Source organism: Chelmon rostratus, chromosome 1, assembly GCF_017976325.1.
Source record: "Chelmon rostratus isolate fCheRos1 chromosome 1, fCheRos1.pri, whole genome shotgun sequence".
Taxonomy (NCBI): Eukaryota; Metazoa; Chordata; class Actinopteri; order Chaetodontiformes; family Chaetodontidae; genus Chelmon; species Chelmon rostratus.
The window spans coordinates 11475089-11494261 of NC_055658.1; the positions used below are offsets into that span (position 1 = coordinate 11475089).

Below are 19173 nucleotides of genomic sequence, written 5' to 3' on the forward strand. Positions count from 1 at the left end.
GTATTATAGTGCCACAACACATCAGTGCTGCACAGGGTGTAGAAAGAGCATGCTGTCACCACTAGTTGGTAGTACAAGACAGATTATATGTGTGGGTACAGTTACTCTTGAAGGTGTTAGGGTTTAATGTTGTAATTTGGCTCTGCTCTGTTTTTTTTTAGTGTGTCTTTTGCTGGGCCTTCCTGTGTCCTGTGTGGGCCTTCCACATTAGCAAACAATTTCCTCTTTACACCTGTAGCTGACAGACATCATATCTGGAAAAAATCAACAAGAAATAACAGCTAAGAAGTGTAACTGTATTTTACATTTAGTGGTTGCCGGTATTCAAAATGAATTTCTAACAAAAGCTTACACTAGTTCAATGAAACTGAATTCAAATTACTTCCCGTTTCATTAAAAAGCCACCTTTTCCTGTGGTATTGCCTGCTGTGATATATGAAGTACAAAAGGCACTCGGCATTGGCATTATTCATCAGTCATGGTGGACTGACCAGGTTTTCTTGGACTGACTTAAATTACCGATTAAGTCTTTTGCAGTGTCATTTGTCCATCATTATGCTGATTCCTATTTTAAATCCATTTGACCCAGACTTTGTACTACCAGAACATCCTGCAATAGAGCGTAGAAACTATAAATGGTCAAATTTCAGTTACACCACCTTTAACAGATTGGCTCCCAACATTTTCTGCCTGTGATGTCCTAATACAAACCAATACCCTCTTACCACCCCTCATCATAGAGTGCATACCCTCAAGTTGTAATTTTCTCAGACTGGCTGGCATGGAGGGATAAAATTATGCATTATATTGAAAAAAAAAAAAAAAAAAAAAAAACATTATGGAAAGGTTCAAAAGTAAAGGTTTCCATGAAGTGGAATTTTGTTTTCCTTTTTACTGCCCCTTTATTATCTTGTTACCCCTTAGACTCATATTGCAACACCTTGTGTGAGTCCGGACTCCCACATGGGCTACTGCTTTGATGGGTAAATGAGCGTTTTACGAGGTTTCTCGATCACGTTTTATCTGATTACGTTATTGTGTGCTCCCTAGCTAAGGTGCCACTGGTAACACATGATAGCAAAGACTTCAGCTGTTGGAAGGTTAATCACCAGTGACCTATTACAATATTTATTAGCTGGTTAGGCTGGCTGTCATTTGTACATCTCTGTTTATCATCTAGTTGGTGGCTTGGCTGCTCGACATATCACTCAAGTGGTACCAAGGCTTATTCCATTGAGAGAGAGAGAGGAATGACTAGCCTTATTGCACCATTTACCTTCTAAGTGTCCAGGGGAACACAGTGGTTGGCCTGCATTCATTGTACTTGGGCATGTGATTTTCTCTCCTTAGCTTTTCCATCCCAGCCCAATTGACCCTATTTCTTGCCTTGCTCTGGCCCACCTCCGCTGCACACAGCTTCTCCCGGGTCATTGTCCTGATGATAAGTGCCACATCCTGTTGAGTGAAGTGGCGGCAGGCATTAGTCTGGGTCCGAATAGAGGGTAGACATCAGCGTGCAGATAGGCTGCGCGTCCAGACAATGGAAAATGCCAGTCCGAACAGGCTCTGATTAAATAGATGGTGATTGAAGTTTCACTACAGACAGGAAGATAACTGTAGCCTTCTCACAGAGGTGGAGGTTCAGCTTCCAGAGTTTATTCTTTTGTTTGTGGTAAGCATCTTTTTGCATTCATCCTTTTGTTCGTCTCACTTGTATTTTACATTTGTATAACTGCATATCTCCACACGTTTTTTTTTTTCCCCTAATGAAGAAGACAGTTGAGCTACACACCTCACTCATTTGGCTCAGTTCCTGTTTCTTTTACTTCTAAAACATGGGACTTGAAGCTTACCATGGAGCTGCCATGAAGACGATTTGAACACAAAGTAGACATTCTTACTAGTCTTTAAATAGACATCAGTGAGGCCTAGACTGGTTTATGAAAGTGTCTTCATTTTTTTGTGAAATTTAAAGCAAAAAGTCTCTGTGCACATTGCACACCTGTCATGAGAGCTCTGATCCCAGATGCAGCGGAATAGAAGTAGGCAGGCGCATTGTGCACATCAAAGCACCAATCAGTAGCTCTACTGCCGAAGCTGGGATACCACTCGTCACTGTCCCGTTCCTCTCACTAGTCTTTGTTCTCTCACCACATCCTACTCAAAACCACCTTTCACGAGCTGAATGACTGTTTCAAGCCCATTTCACAGCTACCAGCTTGACTAATATTCCTCTGCCATGTGTTCCTCTATTACTATCCATGTGACATGTCTGTGATATCTCTCTCTCTGTCTCTCTCTCTCTCTCTAAGTTTGTGAGAATGTGGGTGTGACTATATAAATATGTGTTATGTTTTCCAGTGTTAGGCTGTCTGAAAGCACCTCTTGTCTACATTCTATGAAGCAGTTTTCCATCTCGGCCTGTCTGAGTTGCTTCTGATTGATGTGTAAAATTGGACTGTTTTTGCTCCCGTATATTCCTGAGGCGGGAGATCTGAGTGGGTTTCTTTTTCTTCACCTCCTCAGGCACACAAACTGTTTCATGTTCTTGTGGGTTGGAGTCAAACGGAGTTCTACACATGAAGGCACACACTGCAGGTTGCAATAGATTGATCTGCTCCTTTTTGCTTTCTTTCTGTGCTATCTGTATTTTTGTGTATACGTCTGTGTGTTGTAGGGAGTGTAAAGCTTGCCGCCTGTGATGAATTGCCACAGCAGTGGAGACAAATTTGGACGTCGAGGAACTTTGTTTTTGCTCAGAAATTCTTGCTTCCTCTCCACAATGCGTAATAATGAAGAGCTGGGCACATATCAGCCAGAGGAGGAGTGCAACTTTTGAGAATAAAAAGCAAAACAAATGCACACATAAAAGCATGTAGGCAAGGATATGATATATCGACTGTGTGTCTATATGTGTGTTTGTAGTCACAGCTTGGCTTGGAGGTTGGGTACAACCACAGCCCACCACTCTATGGACCCTCTGCCCTCAATACAAAAGCTTCAGGGTTTGCTACAAAGGGACCCTGTGCTGTTGAGCTGATTGACAGCTTTTGCAGGTTTGCTGAAAACCCACCATGGTGCTGCATCATACTGTATGCATGAAAGGAGACGGAAATTTCAGATTGCAGGCCCCATGGTACAGTGTGGCCGTAGTGGTTGTAGCTAATGGATCACGAAAGAGGCCCAGATTGACACAGTTGAGGAGAAGAGCTTGTAGCCATCTGACAGAGGTGACAAGCTTCAGAAGTTGTTCAGTGGCTGTAATCCCTGTCCACATTAATAGCTTTTGAAATAGACCTACACGATCTGCCTCTGTACATATTTAAAACAGATTGCACGCTCAAATTTTGCTTTTGATTAGGCTCGACTGTAGAAATGGACATTTTATATATTTTGTTACAAAGGTTAATCAAGTGTCACTTGATAATGACAGTTATGTTCATGTTGACTTTTTGATCTTGTGTATTCAGTCACAGTCTGTGATGATGGCAGTAGACTCGTCTTGGAGCAGCAGACTAAATCAGTGTCTGTATGCTGCGTGGAAACTTGCCGTATGATTTTTTTTTTTTTGGGGGGGGGGCACTTTATGAGACCTCCTTGCTTTACTATAGAGTCAACCAGCTATTTCCCTCCAACAAAATTATTTGATCCCCAAATTATAGTTTAAATATCCCCTTTCCTGTGGTACATGCAAAGGCATGCTGCTCTACATATAGCTATCTATCTAAATCCAAATTGAAAATCCAATTAAAATAATATGAATTCACCATACTGCCATGTGAACAGCACATCAATGCTGTGTCTTCTTCTCCCCCTACATAGGCGCTTTTTAATAGATCAGGCTGAGCAACAGAAGGTAAAAATACATAAATACATAAAGGGACCTTGGCCAAACCTAATTGACTAAATTGGTTCTACTATCATTATCATAGAGATTATTATGTTGAAAGTTTTTAGATGCCCCTTTTATCTGCTCACTCAATTTACATGCATAGTGTTAACTGGAAGCTTGACTAAGGAAGGCTTTATTGCAGAGTTGTTGTACCAGATTGCATTAGCTAATAAACTTACCAGTCAGTGTATTTGAGTGCAGTATAATCATATTTGGGAGGCTGCACATTTGCACTCTGGGACTCTATACTCTTAAAGGAAGCCAGCCTGTCCGGGTCCCTGTCTGTATGATTGGCCATTATTGAAGTTAGCCCCAGCTCAACCTCCTGGCATTTTATGCCTCCTGCTAGTAATACACTCATTCTGTCCATATTTTCAGAATGTACGGTGGTAATGTGGATGGCAGTTTTGCCAAATGTGATTTCCATTCCCATGTTTGCTTGAATTTGTGCTTGTGCCCAGTTTGACAAAAGTAGAGCCCTGTGTGGCCTTTGAGTGAGTGGAGTGTCTAATAGCACCCCAAAGTGCAGTCAGAATTAGATTTTTTTTTTTCTATGTTTATTATTGTTCCACGTGAAAATGAGACGAAATCAGCGGTGGGCCCCAACAGTCACACAAGGCCTACCGTGGTACAACTAGGTCTCTGTGAAGCATATCAAAGACTACATTCTTAAATACAGAACACAGTGTTAAACTTCATGTGAACATAATTGCATGTGAAATAGCTGTATCAATAGTCAAGTTTTACAAAATGTGGAGGCAAAAATTATGATTGTGAATATTGTGGAGTTGTGGAGCCCCAGGATCAGTGTATACAGTATATTCAGTGTCCTTATTGCATAGTTCACAGTGACAGGACTGCCTTACTTTGGCAGGATCCTTTTTCTGTAAAGTAGTAATAGACATATAGCTCAGATGGTGACAGTAAACTAAAAATCTCAATTACATTGCTGTCGGAAAGTTGGGGCCAGGTGCTGAAAGAAATTCAGCGTAAAGGTAATGAGGGTTCACATTCTCAATGTTGTCAGCATACTGCAGACTGTCGCTGACACTGTGTGCAAAGTTCAAGTTTCATCTGCTTCTCTTGTTGGTTTGGTTCAATTACGGTTCTTCTTCGCAGTGCAAAAAAAAAAAACAGAAAAATGTTAACTTAAACAGTTTTGTCTTTTTAAAATCTGAATAATGATTTTGTGATTTAATTGTTAATCAGTGGTTAAAGATTAAAGAACTATTAGAACTTAAGACAGTAGCAAGTATTGACCACATATGTCTAACTTTCACATCAGTGACCAGACCATCAGTGTGCACAGGAGTCTGTCTACTTGCTGAAATGTGGATGCACAAATCAGACTGTGGTCTGGCTGTCACTCATGGTGTGTTTTTTACATATTTAAAACTAAATAAAGGGTTTTGCAGATTTTTCACATATTTTGCATTTATTTATTTAATCTTACATTACAGCACTTTTTTTCAAACAAGAATGAAGGACACTAAACAAAATGAGACTGATAGACAACTTGTCAACCACCAAAATTCAGACAGCCCTGGTGGGTGAAAAAGACCTCAAATTTCATTGGTAGCACAGAAACATTGTCAAAAAGAAAACATCCAGGTGCAGATATTCACATTTGCATGACAACCACAGCATAAACTTTTTTATTGACAGTGTGTGTTCTCCTTGAACGTTCCCATATACCTGATATCTATTTTCATTCCCATCCACTGGAAGCTGTTTTCACTGCAAATCACTAGCCAGGTCCATCATTCTGCCTCAGGTGTCAAGGCCAGGTTTTCAGTTGTGCCAACACAGGGAATGATTTACATATCATATCTACAAAGCCTTTCCCTTTCAACAATATCTGCGATCTGATTGTTCCCTTACCTCTACAAAGCAAGGACCATGTTGCCAGGTTTGAGAGTTCATTTCCAGATTTGCAGTGTATGGTATGTCCCTGTATGTGTGACTCCATTTATGATTTTCCCCATCAACTGCAATACAATGCACGACTAAATTGCACTATGCTTCAAACACCATGGTTCACATTTGCACATCAGGTTACCTCCACATTTTGCCTTACTGGATTTGCTTGGAACTAGTCCCATCATATGTGGGGCCCTTCACTCTACTATAGGGCTGTATCTTATAGAATAAATACTATATAGTGGCCTCCCATTGTAAGTTCTAAATCTTGCAGTCCTTATGGCAAACCTCACTACTAAAACAAACTGCACTTTATCTGATTTGGTTTCTTTACCTCTCCTCTGTCTTCCAACACCCACTCATTCTTTTTCTTCCTGGGTTTTTCAGAGAATGATGAGACAGGTGTGATGGATAGTTTGCTGGAAGCCCTACAGTCAGGAGCTGCATTCAGAGACCGCAGGAAGAGAGCGCCAAGACCCAGAGGTGAGTCTCATCCTTTACCTATGTTTATACACAACCAAAGATACACACAGAAAACTAGTACCCATTATGTTTGGAAAAACGGTTGTTCTGATTTCAGTCAGATGTTCAAAAATCACAATGAATCCTTGTCCTAACCTGCCAACTGGATGCATATTTTTCTTGTTTTGTTTTTTAAAGCTGAGTGAATTTAATTCATCCTCGAGTTCTCATGCCTTGGCTCCATACACTCTAATTTTCAGTCACTTGCAAAATACACTAGTTTGTTGTTTGCACACATGCTTGCTCGCACCACAGTGCCAGAGAATCCTCAGCCTGACAACATTACTACAACTGTTTGATGTTTGGATTCCAGTGAAAGGCAATACGCACCCTTTTTTTCTGGCAGCCTTAAATTCAAATCAAAGACTTGCAAAATTGAAAGAACAAACACTTGTTGTGCATCCAAGATGGGATCTGTACACATTTTTGAATTGATTCCCTATTCTGCTTTAGGGGTAATTGACAGCTTTGCTCTTAAAGTATTTCTTGTTAATGGACTTCACTTCACAGCAATTCTTCAGCGTGTGAATGCCTCCTCATGATCCTATTGATCCCTTTTTGTACTGTATGTGTTGGCATTATTTGTTCACTGCCCTCCCTCCAGATAACCAACAGAAGACGATCAGCCCCAGCTCCTTCCGACAGGTTCTCAGGCCTGTTAACCATGGTAAAGCAAGAAACAAACACAAAGCTAAAGCCTCAAGCATGTTCAGCTCTGTCTTCCAACTGTTGTTATAAATCAGTCTTAATCATCTCTCGCATGTAAAGCAAAGTCCCTTTGTCCTGCTTTTTTGTGTATCCAATAATCTTTTGAGTTGTCCGTTTGCTTTTTTGTGACCTTATGTGTGACCTCCTGAAAGGGTGAAAGGCCAATGCTAAAACAGTTTGAGGCAGTGTGATGTGCAGACGGTGAGAGGAGCAGGGTTGAGATTTTTTGAAAGCAGTGTGTGGGCTGTTCTGGCTGCTCAGTTTGATAAGGTTTCTAAATTGTTCAGTAGCTGCAGTATATTGAGTTTGAACCCTATGCCACTGAATGAAGTTGGGATCTTCCATGTTTTCAAAATCTTGCTTAACGGGAGTTTCAGATGTTTATATGCATCAACATGCATATAAGTGTCCCAGAATTTTGGGAGCTACTGACCTATGTACTGTAGGATTTTGAAGAGTGGTCAGGCGTGTGCACCAAGACAGGCTGTGGTACACATTGCATACAGGCCACTCGTAGCTTAGAGTACTTTAGGTATTTCGTGTTTTGAAACTCAATTAAAGGCAAGGGTATTTGTGTCTAACTATGTAAATTCCTGGGAGTGAAGATTGGACGGGATACTAATTATCCCGAATTAAATTGTCCTACATTATTCATGGTTGTGAACAGCTATTGTGCTTTTAGCTGTTGCTAAAATAAACAGTGGCTTTCTTCTGTTGTCAAAGGTTTTCTACAGTCATTACTGAGGCACTTAAAAAATCACACTGTAACCCTATTACCTATTATTACTTGTTATTGGAACCCCAGTGGGCTGGATACAGACACACATGAATAAAATTATTCACGCTCAATCCACCCACATCATTGATGGCAATGATAAAGGGCCTTGCTCTGTTGTTCTGCTACGACTTATCTGAAATTAGATTGGAAAGGGACGAGGGGGAGGGAGATATACAAGGTGGGAGGAAAGAGACAGATAGAGGTGGCTGTAACATAAGAAATGGAGAGAAATGGTGTGAGGAAGAAAGATAGGGCCAGTTAGTAAGGGTGAAACTATGGAATGATGTTGGAGAAAGAAAAAAAATTGGACTCAGATGATGTTTGAGTGTGAGAGGGATGAGGTGAGAGAGTTGGTAAGTATAGGAGAGAACAAGCCAGAGCTATGTTGTAACAGGGGATTAGAGGAAAAATAAATTGCAGTGCGTGAAGGAGCTGCTGCTCAGTGTCCGTGTTGTGAACAGACCCCGTGGCGTGTTGTACAGGTAAGAAGGTCCTGGAAGGTTGCTGGCCCAGCTGCCCCCTGCTGGCAGCTTCAGACACGGCCTTGTTGACTAATAAAGCTCAAGGTTTTAGCCTGTCACTGCAGGCATCATACTCACTGCCAGCCTCCCAGAGCAAACACAGCTAATTACTTTTCTCTGCCCAGCCCCAGCACCAGCTCAGCCCTCTCAGTGCCCATTCATCTTAATTTCCACCTCTCTGCCATCTGCCTCCTAAATAACACTCCTCCTCATTTCCCTACCATCCCATATCCCTGCTGTCTTCTTCTATACTCTCATGGCCTGACAATGGCCCTCCCCAAACATAATTGCCTGTTATTGGTATGGAGTCTCCACTTCCCCTGCCTCACCCCTTCTCTCCCATTTCCCTTCCCTCCTTCTCTCCTACAGAGATCCAGGCCTTAATTGCCCTGGGTTTAGACGCCGAAGTGAAACCCACAGGATGCTCTCAGTTTAGCTGGGAGGTGATGGAGTTTAGTCTGCGGCACAAGCACTTAAACAGCTGCTTTCAGTTTCACACTACCCTACCACCTCCTTTTCCCACAGTTTTAAATACCCTTTAATAATTGATCTCAAGGGTGTTGCTACAGTCCAGTGGAGCAGCAAAGAGAATTAAAACAGAAACATCTGTGCCAGAAGATACTGTAATTAGTATTGAAGGGGAGATTTGAATGGTCAATCTGAACATGCATGCTGCCATTAAGCGTTTGCACCAAGGGAGGCTCAAGTGCACCAGTCTGTCGTCTGCAATGGCCGATAGATTGCGCTCCCCATCATAAGACTTTGATGAGACTGTGGAGTAGTTTGATTATGGCAATCATGCATCGTAGTCATGATGAGTGTGACTGCCTCGTAATGGAAAATCGGATTTAAAGATTCCTTGCACTCTACTCCACTGTTTGCTGCAGCACCAAGGGGCACACATTGCTCCCTCCCCTCTTTTTATTTTTCATCTTTCTCCCTCCTCTTCCTTCCTGCTCTCCTCCAGTTGTACTCTGGTTTCAGCTAGGGTCTTGGCCAGGGTTCCCTCCATTTTTCTCAGCTTCCTCTCCTCCCCTACCCCTAAATTGGCTCAGCACACTTTCACATGAGCCAGCAGCTAAGGTGTTTAGCTTGGTCTGCAGTCTCCCTCAGCACACATACACACCTACACATGAAAGCACACAGACACACCCGCAGACTTCAGGGGATGAAGGTAAGCTGGCTTTGTGGTGGCTGTGGCCTGGGTTAGGATAAGGCTGCGAGGCTCTTGGGCTCCTCGACACTCTAAATTGGATTGGGCTCCACAGAATGATGGATCGATGGTGGTTAGCCACACAGGTGTAAGAGACTTGAATCTGCAAATTGAATCTATAAAGCAGCCATTGCTTTTTAACTGTGTCCTCCTGAAAACATCTCTCCAGGCACTCTCTGGTCATTTCACCCTCCTCTGCAAGCTCTCAACACAGCCTCACTCCCAATCTGGCGTGTGCATGTACACGTTGAGGGGAATCACACAGGTACACTTATTCTATCGTTGTGTTTGACAGAGAGCAAGAGCCCCCAAGACAGCACGAGCCAGAGGTGCATTATGAGTGTATGTGCATGCTATAATGTCCTTGTGCTGGAATCATCTATTATGGAGAGAGTGTAGGGAGGAACAGGATTTATGAAGAAGTAACTGTCTCCGTCTTTAGAAGCAATTACTTCAGATGTCTTTAGTGAAACCTGAACTAACAATTATTGCGTGTGAGCTGTTAGAACTAGAACTAGAGCTTGAAATTGATGTAAAGGTCAGTTCACAAAATCAGTGAACCCCTTTACAAATTGGTTATTTTCCTCACTTGCACTTAAAAGCATTAAGGTTATCAACCTAAAAGTAAGCCTAGTAATTGGAGATGTTGTCTATGTATCTGCAAAGTAATCTTTATGACCCTTTTTGCTGAATTTGTGTTTCTGTATATAATGTTGGATGCAATTATTCAGTGCAGGCTTTAAATGGCTTGGGTATAGGTGCGAGTGGTGGTACAAGATGACTAATAGGCTTAATTTGAGGCTCAACCCATGATGTCTTTCAGAGGCTGTGCTGCAGAAAATCATTAAGACAAAACTGCGGAGAGTGTGAAGTTGAAATGAAAGTCAAAAAAGTAGGATACAATTGGAATCCTGTCTCTGTGTGTTCTGTGTGCTCACATGCGAGACATTTGCGAAAAACTAGCAGTGAGAGTCAGTCACTGTAGCTTCCTGCGGCAGGGATACTCTAGTGGAATCCGCTGTTAGATGCTTGCCTTTTGATTTGGCCTCTTATAGACTGTGATATGTGGATTCCACTGCAGGCTACTGTATCCTGCAGATTGCGTGTGTGCTCTCTCATCCCTCTTTCACATTTCTGTCTCTTCATATCAATGTCAATTATGGGAGAAAGCTTCCCAATCCTTCCAAAGTTCCTCAGTCTTCTCTTTACTTTTTGACTTTGTTTTGTCTCTACTTTATCTCATCCTTCGCCTTGCTACTTTCCCCTAGACATGACATAAGCAGAAAAAGAAGGGGTTATTAAATCATTTCAGTGAGCCCAAGACGAACAGGGGAGCACAGACACTCTCCTCCCAAGATCTATTTGAATTGATGCTGCATGTCATTGTTTCAAAAGTGTAACTGTGGAAGTCGCTGATTTATCTGCATTTCGTCATGATATATCATCCACACATCACATACGGCCTGTGCGTTTTTCATTAAAGTGACAGATTATTGCCAAAGCGCTTCTGTTCCTGAACACAGAGTGTTCACTCTACCACTTTCACACATACACGCTCATGCATACATGCATAGAAATTGTCAGCATAAACCCTGTGTTTTTAATGATGTGCAGGCAGAAGGTCAAAAGCCACTCCTAGGTCGGGGCATTAACTGTGTCTAAGACTTGGACAGGTGTACTGCTCTCTGTATTCATGTCCACAGTCATCTGGCCACTTGGAGTCACAGTGTCTCTCTTATTGCCACATTTGATTGGTGGTTTAGATGTTTAACTGTTCTTGTAGACAAAGGCATATCCAGATGGGAAAGTGTACCTTGACCTGCCTTTGTCTGTCTGTCTGAAGTGCTGCACTTGGTGTGTGTGTGTGTGTGTGTGTGCGCGCGCGCATGTTTGAGCCTGTGCGCACATGCATTGAACAGATGGAGCAAGAGGGCACCTTAACAAAGTGGCTGGTGTAATTAGGTCCAGCCTGTGCAGTGAGACTTGTGGAATAGTAATTGAGGGATGTAGAAAGCAATGAATGAAAGATTTCTTCCTTTTTTTTTTAACCTTTATTCATGTTTTGATGAGAACAATGGTCTCTTTTCCTGGAATGCCCTGCTGCACGCTTACACACTTACACTCAGTCACACATAGAAGCTGCCAAGTAGAATACAGTCGCTGGTCACTTAGGAGTTCTTCTCAAGCACTTAGTGATTAATTGTGCCAGATCTATTCTACTGGTCTGCCGATTGAACCATAGACTTCTAGACAGAAGCCATGTTCTAAAATCTTTAGCCTCTATTTGAGGTAGCTTAGCGGCATTCATTTGACACCAAATGCCCTTTGTGTAATACAGTAACCACCATGAAATATGTTTCTGTCCGAAAATGTCTGGTTATAAAATATGGTTTTCCGTGTGCCATGTGATCATAATGCTGTTTACTTGTTGTGTTCCCTTAGAGACAAGAACATTATTTGTGCTGTCTTTTGTGCCTTTGTGTCCTCTGGAACGGTTGTAACCGAATATAATTTCATTGCACTTGTGTAATGACAATAAATGCTTCCTGATTCCTGATAAGTGATGAAAAATGGCTTTTTATGGTTCCTGCTTTTGCTGGTTTAAAAGTCCTGCCTCCTAAAGATTCAGAGCCCTTTGTCAATGGAAACGTGTTGAATTTTGATGCACATACATATCAAGTTGTGTTAAAACTAATAATGACTGTATTAGCCTCTGGTAAGAGACCGAGCTTAAAGCACTTCCTGCAAATATACCCTTATTCATAAAATTGTAATCTCTATAATCCATGCCCAGTCCAGAATGTAAGAAGATGAGAAAGTGAAGCGGTGTGCCGGATATACACTTTACTGATTGAAGAGGTCATTGTAATGGGAGAGAGACACAGATGCGTGTACAAACACACACATACACATCAAGCTCAACTGTGCCCACTCGGTTCTAAATAGAAAACAGATGATAACAAACACCTCTGCACTCTACTCTATGTCGCTCTGCCGTACATCCCACATTTTTAACCAAGTCCTAAGCCGATCAGGCTCCTCAGATATCCACTTTTAGCTGGATTATGAGGAAGCTGGGCTGTAATAAAGGCTGTGGATCGTGAAATAGAAAGTGGTGTTCAGCATGTCGAGCCAAGGACCCTAATCAGCCCATTCACACCAGCTCAGGCCCCAAACAGTAGGTGAAGCTAAGCTAATGTAGGATTGCTATTCAGCCAGCCCCTGGGATCCCTTCCCGTCTCTTCTTTTCACGTAGTGTCTCGTCTTCTGCCTTCCTTGATACACACCCTGTGTGCAGGAGACAGAGACAGAAAAGCCAGTGGGCAAAAAGTGAGAAGATTTATCAGGGATTTACTTTAGATTCACATCTCTGCTTTATAAGACTTTCGAATCTCTACTGTGTTATTGTTTTACACTCTCGCTCCCATCCCTCCTTCTTTGTCTCTCCCGTTCTCCATCCCTTTCTCTCATGAACCTGTTATGTACATTGATTGAGACGAGGCTCCTACATACTACTCTAGTGAATAATGCAGTGAGAAATGAAGTCATTTTCACCATGGCTTTGTGCTAATTAAATTTTACAGCAGCCTTATCACCCAGCCACACACATTCCTGGTCCTCCCACATTTACCAACGCCAGCAGCCATATCACATAGCCGTCAGGAGGGAAAGAGCTAGGGAGATGATTATATGAACTTCTGTTGTTATGGGAGGGAAATTAGTACTATCTCCTCTTTATATCTGTGCCCTCTACAATAGGAGGTTCTTGAGTTCTGTCTCTTTGGTTATAACTTGGGTAAAAGAAGGTTAGAAGTGCTAGAGCAACATTTTTCCCCACTCATCTCACCATTCTGTTTCCATCTTTGTCACACATTTGTGCTATTCCTTTATTTGTTTATCTTTTCAGCGGGTTGTCCGTCTGGTTTTGTGCTTCAGGCTAACATTTGCGACTGGTCACACCGTGGGCCTTGGCAGACAGAGCCGCAGCTCTATTTGCATGTGTTGCTATGGTTGCCACTAAGCTGTCTTGACTCAGAGGTAAAGCAGAGAATTTCGGAGGGAGTGATGAAAGTGGGATAATGTGTGGTTTAAAATTCGACTCACCCTCCCGCAATAACCAATCTGTAAACAGTCCCATATCCAGGTGTCATTCTCTAGTGCACCATACTCATACAGAAATAGGAACAAACACCAAGGCTCCTGTTGTTGATGATTCCCAGGACCACTTTAGTCTGTAGTGATAAAATGATCGCATTCCCCCCAACTGCCTCATCTCTCTGTCTCTCTCTCGCTGGCTGTCATTTCCGCTGCCACTCCACCTGCTATGTGTCTCCTCGCTGATCCAAAAGCTCTAAGTGCAGCGACAGGAGTTCCCACGCCGACAGAGCGGGAAGGCCAACCCTCAGGCAGCAGGATCTGTTTGATGGTGGATTCCCCTCAGAGATTGGGATTTGGGCTTTGCTGATCTGCTATTATACCACCCTTTTATACCCATACACTCATGCATTCACACATTAGACTATGTTAAGCCACATTCACTTCAGCATGCACGCACACACACACGCACACACACATCCCCTTGAAGACACTCAGCCTTGAGTCACAGGGCCATGTATGTGTCTCTGGCCTCTGGGCTAAAGAGCTTCATTAGTCTGGCACTAGCTTTGATTAGCATCCTCCGGGGTACAAATTAGCAAACAAGCTCAAGTGATCCTGTGAAGAAATCTTCACTCCAGGACTTTCTGCAGAAATATGAGCACTTCTTAAGCATGTGATTTTCCCTGCCATTCAGGAGAAGGCAGTTTTATCTTAAATCAAGTTTTGTTGTAGTCTCATTAGTGAGGATACGCTCCAAGAAGTTAAAACTATAGCATTGGTTAGTTAAAAGGCTGGGTAGGCCAAGAACATACAGTAAAGAAGCAAATTTTTTTTTGTACGTGAGTGGCACTAAGACACACAAGTTTGTGGATTTACTTTATGTGTGCGTGCATGTTTGAATGTGTATTTGGTGCATATGTGCTCGTGAACACGTGTGTCACATTACTCTGGCACATGCACCTGGGTGTAAATGGATCCATTCACTGCCTCAGTAAGAGCATTGATGTGTGGAGATGTAGCTTGTGCATGTGCTTTGTCCGAGACTGTTTTTCATTCTCGCGAAAATTCCTGGAGCTGCTGCCTGCTCTATAATAACCATACTTGACATTTCCCTGTCCTCCAGCCTGTGGAGTCTAGCAGATGCTTTCCATTCCAGTTGAACCCATTAAGGCCTTCTCTTCTCTACTGCATCCACTGCCCTGTCCTTTGGCAGGGCCCCTCTGAATGTCAAAACTCACTGTTTAGCATCACAATAAAGCAGATATGGGGCAGAGGAGTAAAGGAAAGGAAATGGCTGCCGGCTGGCAAAGGCCATGGACAAAAAAAAAAAAAAAGCGTGCCATTGCTCACTCAGTGCTGTATAGCCAAGCTATCTTTTTTCCCTGTTTCTCCATGTCTGCTTTTGAGACATAAAGTGACTTTACTCTAAATCTACATTAACAGTCTTCAACAACCAATATGACTTGTTAGAAATATTTGCAAATATTTGATTCTGTAAAGCAGCTGAACATCTGTCCCCAAATATGTGTTGCTTTTCTCGAGTTGTTTCTTCATATTTGATAACTCCTGAGTCTTACTCATTTGATTTGATTGATTGATTTGCCTGCCGCATGGCTGACCCTCAGGTTGTAAAGTTGTCTTGCTGTACGTTCTGCATTGATTTTTGTTTTAACAGTTGTATTACTGTAACAATAAGATAGTAAACCAAATATGACACTTTCTGCAATGCTCGCTAGAAACATGCCCTGCCACAGAGCATTAGATTTCCTGAAGAGGGGTATAGAATTTAATTTTCTAGAAGAGCCCTTGACCTGAAGTGGAGTGGCTTTGCATGCTCTGGCGTTTGAATTGGTTGGCTGCTAGTTGAAAATTAGATCTTTCTGATGTTTTCAACTTGCTGATTGTCACGTGCATATCAGCAAAACAGCAAAGCAAAATAATGTTGCACATTTTTATTCAGCCTGACAAACTGTGCCTGTTCTTGTTACCTGATCCTGCTTCAGGTCCCTCTTTAAATTACTATTCTGAATCCAAAGCTTCAGTGTGAAGATGTCTTCACAGAACTTCATCTTTTTTACATGTAATTTCTGCCCAGCATTACTAATGAAGTAAAAATTGTGGGGGACAGAAAAACATATTTTGTAAACAAACCATATTAATTACCCTTAATTAATGAATCACATTAGAGCCCAGCAGGAATATGGGTTAGAATATGTAACAAATTCAACAGAAACATTGACTGACAGAATATAATGAATAATTTAGGGATTTATACAATAATCTTTGGAAAACTAAATGATAGAATAATTGATCACTTTAAATCTTAATGCAAGTTTTGATTAAATGGAAAACATAATAACCATGCCCAGTAGACTTGATTATTGTTTTGGTTTTCAGGCCATGGCGTCTGTGGCTAGTCTTGATTTGTGTACAAACCTGATTATTTTTCTTAACTGGGACGTAATTAGCCTGGCAAGTTTGAATGGTAATTACAATGTCAGACGAAAAGGAAAAGGGCTGTCTAAATGTATTTCACAGATAGTAGCCACACAGGCAGCAACACAGAGATATTAACGCTCATGCACACAGATTCTATTCAGTATGCAGGAACATCTCTAGCCAAACACAATTATTTATAACATTTGTTTTGATATAGTATACCTCACATTTGCAAGCTAAAATAATAGAAAATTGCTTATTTCCTTCTTCAGTATAAAATTCTCTGATACTGGCAAAAACACAAACAAGTAGGGATGTTGGGATGTAGCCGGCGGTATTGGCTTCACTGTTTTGTGTACCTCATTACTCTCACTTTGAGTTCCTTTAATAATGCTATTTCTGCTGCTGTTGCACACATATAGAGCGTCTAAGTGCTGGCAGAACCAAGTCATTTAATTTTCTACAAAAGCACAAATAAAGATAACATGCATATGTGGCTGTTTCCCACATATATCTTGCCTCATGGCCTTTTCTCATTTTTAATAATATCCTTTGGCTGAGATCAGAAGTGACTAAATTAGGTACAGTATGTTGTTCTTCTAAAGCACATCCCCAACACCAATTATTTACACAGAATGGCTAGCGATATTGATTAAACAAGGGTAATTTCCTAGGTGCTCAGATGGTGCTACTGTTGAAGCTCATCCTCTTTTGATGACAGTGAGAGTGTTGGTTTGGTTTTGACATGTAAACTGTGTTTAGCCAGCTTTAGCCAGACATTGCTCTTGCATGGAGGGGGGAGGGCACGTGCACTCGCACACTGGCTTGTTCACCTAATTTCTGATCAGAGGAATCGAAGTGAGATTTGCATTTACAGGGATGTGACCTAACATGGTTGCTGAAATACCTGCAATAAGTGCCATGAGCAACTGAACACTTGGCAACACTTAAATCGGATTTACACTTGTCACTGTGTAGAGTGGTCCTCCGTGGATGACTCTGGCTTAGAAATTGACTTGTTTACATTCCTTCATTCACTTTGAAGTAAGGGTTGGAAGGTTTGCCTTGTTTACCTGACATTGCAGAACAGGAGACTACTGCCTATTGATAGCCATAGTCATCATGGTCACCTTCTTTCGTACAGTGCTTTGTGATAGAGCGAAAATTGTGACAAGCAGAAGGCTTGCAGTAATATTTCTTTTTCTTTTGTTTCTGGATCACAAAATGTAATCTAGTATTAGTGAAAAGAAGAAGATTACTAAACCTTTGTTGTTTTTACTATCAACAATCTCCACTTGCATAAATATAGTGCAACCATATGATGAGGCTCATATCAGCTATAGCATGGTCTACGGCATAGCTACACCAGCTCTGGATGTAGGTTCCATTGCAATGACATAACTCTTTGTAGAGATCTGCCTTTACTGCTTCATACCAACCTTAAAATGTTTTCAGAATCATTAATTTCAGGATTATGGTTGTACTTTTCTGAAGCATGTACCTTTAATCAAAGGAGACCCTTCCTCTTTGTGTAAAAAAAGGGGAGAGGGACAGGGCGGGAGGCTCTTACACGAGGTCCTCAGGAGTAAGCCTCAGCTTTTCACTTCTTAAACTAGTCTACAGCGGAAAGTTGGAAGATAGTGCCAGAGCTCTTATTTGCCTTGCTAGCATACACATATGAAGTTTCCCTTGTAACATCTGTTCCTATTGTTCTCTCTTACTACATAGATAAAGTGTAAGACTGACCAGCCTGCACAGGCTCAGAAGTGTTAGAGTTAATGAATAAGGCTTATCCACCTAGGAAGGGTTTAGAGAGACGAGGCATGGCCGCCTGTAAATCATCCATCAGCCTCTCCAGTGAGCTGAGCCTCAGCTCTGACAATGTAAGGTGTCTGGGCTGCAGCAGAGGGGACACCATTTATCAGGGAGGTGAGTGATTAAGCGAAGGCTCTATTTGTGAGAGGGACGGGTAGAACTAAAAGATGATCCCGTATCATGAAACATGCAAAGAATAGTCAGTGGATACCTGTGAAAATTAGCCACATAAAGACATTGTGGATAAGTGAACCGTGAGTATGTTTCAATTTGAATGGACAACGTTGCAAAGGGTTCAACGTCAAACGGGACTGTTTCTTCTAAAATAAATATATAATAGCCTGTACATAAGAGCTGAAACTATTTTAGGCGACTTGTTGTGATTTTCTGTCTAATTACTATAATCATTGGCCCTCCGGCTTGTCACTCTGCTCTGTCACATTCAAAAACATCATGCTCAGAAAGTAATGACTAAATGTAGCACTTTTTCCTATTTAATGGATAATTATCTGTCTCAGGTGTTAGAGAGGGGAGAATGATGGGCACCAGAATAGATCAGGCAAAAAGAAACGTCTCTGATCTTCTCCTGGCAGTGTAGTGGAATCAAATAATGAAACACTTAACGTTAAACCACTGTGCTTTTCATGTGCAAATTCAGCTTCACACATTGACAGTTCACACTGGCTCTGTGGATGACTGGTTTGGATCTTTCTTATGTCATCTCTTTTTTTTATTAGATGTAAGCCATTATCTTTTGTTTTGTCCTAGTTCCCAAGACTGAAGGATTCATACTTTGATAAAAGGGGGTAAAGGAGTTGACATCCACTTTAGTAGACTTAAATGATCCACTCTGAAGAATCAAACAGAGATAAATAAATATCAACAAACAATGACAACAGACCAACTCACCTCTGTAACAGCTTTATCAAGATTTCAGAGGTGGTTTACAGACGCCTCAAGTACAGAAGCAAAGAGTGAGAGATAGAGGTATGGAGATTAAATAATATTAGTGGAGGTGTAGCTGCCTTTAAACTGTGTGTATGTGTAGTGGGTTTCTTCATGGACCCCTTTCAACAACTTAAACTCTTGCTGTTTTCTTATGCAATATAACTTTTACCTCTCCATCTCCAGGCATAGCTTTAAAGATCATGTCTACTCCTCAAAGGCTGTATTGTTCGCACCATCATATGGCGTTCATACCATGCAATGCAGATCAGAGGGGGGTCCCACACTATAAGGTTCTCAACATGGGTTGTTTGTTTATTGT

The 19173-nt window shown here is 41.7% G+C and overlaps 1 protein-coding gene across 5 annotated transcripts in view; it reads left to right on the forward strand.

Annotated features, from left to right (window-relative positions):
- The window catches only part of LOC121609513 (protein diaphanous homolog 3-like), a 171653-nt gene that overhangs the window by 118591 nt on the left and 33889 nt on the right, over positions 1–19173 (forward strand). For 4 of the 5 annotated variants that reach the window (XM_041941199.1, XM_041941274.1, XM_041941350.1 and 1 more), the window contains 2 exons: positions 6200–6295; positions 6939–7001. In XM_041941199.1, coding sequence (XP_041797133.1) covers positions 6200–6295; positions 6939–7001 — 159 coding nt within the window. The remainder of the gene's footprint in view (positions 1–6199; positions 6296–6938; positions 7002–19173) is intronic. The other variant, XM_041941508.1, reaches the window with a different exon arrangement.